The following is a 2,167-nucleotide window of genomic DNA, read 5'->3' on the forward strand; positions in this document are numbered from 1 at the left end:
TATTTTTATTGTAAAAAATTATCGTGATTCAATTTAAATCGATATTAATATATTTTATTTCTTTTTTTCTTTCTTATTTTTATATTCATTATTCTAAACATTTAATAAAACTTATTTATAGAAATTTGCTTTGATTTTATTAAAATTATCTGAATTTAATAAATTAGCTAATTAATAAAGTGTAAAATATATTTAAATAATTTATATTATGTCTTGAATCGAATTTTATATGTAATGAATATTTTAACAATCCAGTTATGTAAACATAAGCAGATAGTAAGTTACTTTTCATTTACATGCTAATTGTTCTAATTTCTTGGATACCGTTGTACAAAATTTAAAGTAGAATTGTATGTATTTTGAACAGTTATAATTTGAAAGATGTTCCGTATAGTTTGGTTCACAATTTTTTTTTTTGGAAATTACGTTAATTGTCGATTAGATAATGATAATATTATTGAAATTCAAAATTCAATGACTCGTGGAAGATGTAAGTAATAGAAAAATAAGTATTATTTCTAAAATATTATATTGTATTTATAAATAATATTAAAGAAATTGAAAAAATAATAAAAATTATATAAAACTATATAATTTAATAAATTATTAAGAATTATATTTTAATTTTTGCTATTGTAATATAAATATTCATATATAAAAATAATATCAAATTATTAAATGAATTTTAAACAGTTTTCCCGCTATTCAGTGTTATTCGTTTTGCAAACTCACAATGCCTTGCTAGCAACAATTTAAATGGTACCTGTTTTACTAGAAGAGAATGTCGTGATTATGGTGGAACACCATCTGGTACCTGTGCAAATGGACATGGCATTTGTTGTGTTTGTAAGTAATTTAAGAATTTAATTAATTTTTTTTTATATTTATAAGATTTAATAAGTACTTGAATTTTATGTCTACAGTTCAAAAAACGTGTAGTTCCACAACAAATGTAAATAATACATATTTTACAAATTCAGAATATCCAACAACTTATGAAGGACAAGGTCGATGTACAATAACAGTACAACGTTGTAATTCAAATATCTGTCAAGTAAGTTAATAAAATATATTTAAAACTTTAAATTTATATTATTATTTGATAAAAATTATTTTTGAAATTTATTATATTATTGAACTGAATAGAAATGTTGACAAAATATATGATGAAATATAGTAAATATAATTATAAAATTAATTTAACGTGTAATATATATTCTTATTTTCTGATTTTCATTATATTTATATAACTTATAATATCATAAAATAATATCAATTTATAATGTCAAATTGATTTTAGCTACGTTTGGATTTCTTGGAATTTACTCTTGCTTCACCAAATGCTAGCGGAATTTGTGATTTTGAGTTTCTTTTAGTTTCTGGATCTGGAAGTATAGTACCTCGAATTTGTGGAGAAAATGCAAACCAACATTGTAATAAATAAAACTACTAAAAATAATTAAATATAAACTTATAAAAATTAATAATAATTAAATATAAATATAAAAATTAATTATATAACTATATAATTATAAATGAATATATTATAATGATTATATTAAATATTTAATTGTATAATATATTTATTATTAAATGATACAATTAATTTAAAATATTGATTTAAATTTTTCAGTATATATAGATTTCAATGGTGACACACCCATTATGATATCAGTTGATACTAACTCTAAATATAAAGATCGTTGGAATATAAGAATTCAACAATTACCTTGTGATTCTACATATAAAGGCATGCATATTATATCCTTTTTTATTAAATATATTTCATAATTAATAAAATTTATAAATTTGCTTGTATTATATTATATAAAAAAATAGTAATAATTTTATTTATAAAACTTATAATTTTTTTATATTTTAAAAAATAAATATATATATTTTTTAAAATTGTAATAATATTAAGAAAATATATATTTTTTAAATTATATAAAATTAGTGAAGAATCATCTAATATTTAAAATAAAATAAAATAATATAATATCAAAATATACCAATTGATAAAGAATTCTTTTTATAGCTCCAAATGGATGTTTGCAGTATTATGATAGTGTCTCAAATACTGTAACAAGTTTTAACTATGGCACAACACAAAATCCAAGAGGTATTATGATTAATTTATATAAAGAATAATTATATAAATAGTTAT

At 18.6% G+C, this 2,167-nt stretch overlaps 1 protein-coding gene across 1 annotated transcript; it reads left to right on the top strand.

Annotated features, from left to right (window-relative positions):
- Positions 1-186: 186 nt before the first annotated feature.
- LOC102673127 lies at positions 187-2,166 on the top strand. Its single transcript, XM_006623602.2, has 6 exons — positions 187-490; positions 694-846; positions 924-1,054; positions 1,301-1,433; positions 1,634-1,750; positions 2,039-2,166. The coding sequence occupies exons 1-6, from the start codon at positions 382-384 to the stop codon at positions 2,149-2,151; spliced, it is 756 nt and encodes a 251-aa protein (XP_006623665.2). The 5' UTR covers positions 187-381; the 3' UTR covers positions 2,152-2,166.
- Position 2,167: the final 1 nt, after the last annotated feature.

The sequence above is a fragment of the Apis dorsata genome, unplaced genomic scaffold (genome assembly GCF_000469605.1).
Source record: "Apis dorsata unplaced genomic scaffold, Apis dorsata 1.3 scaffold_920, whole genome shotgun sequence".
Lineage (NCBI taxonomy): Eukaryota > Metazoa > Arthropoda > Insecta > Hymenoptera > Apidae > Apis > Apis dorsata.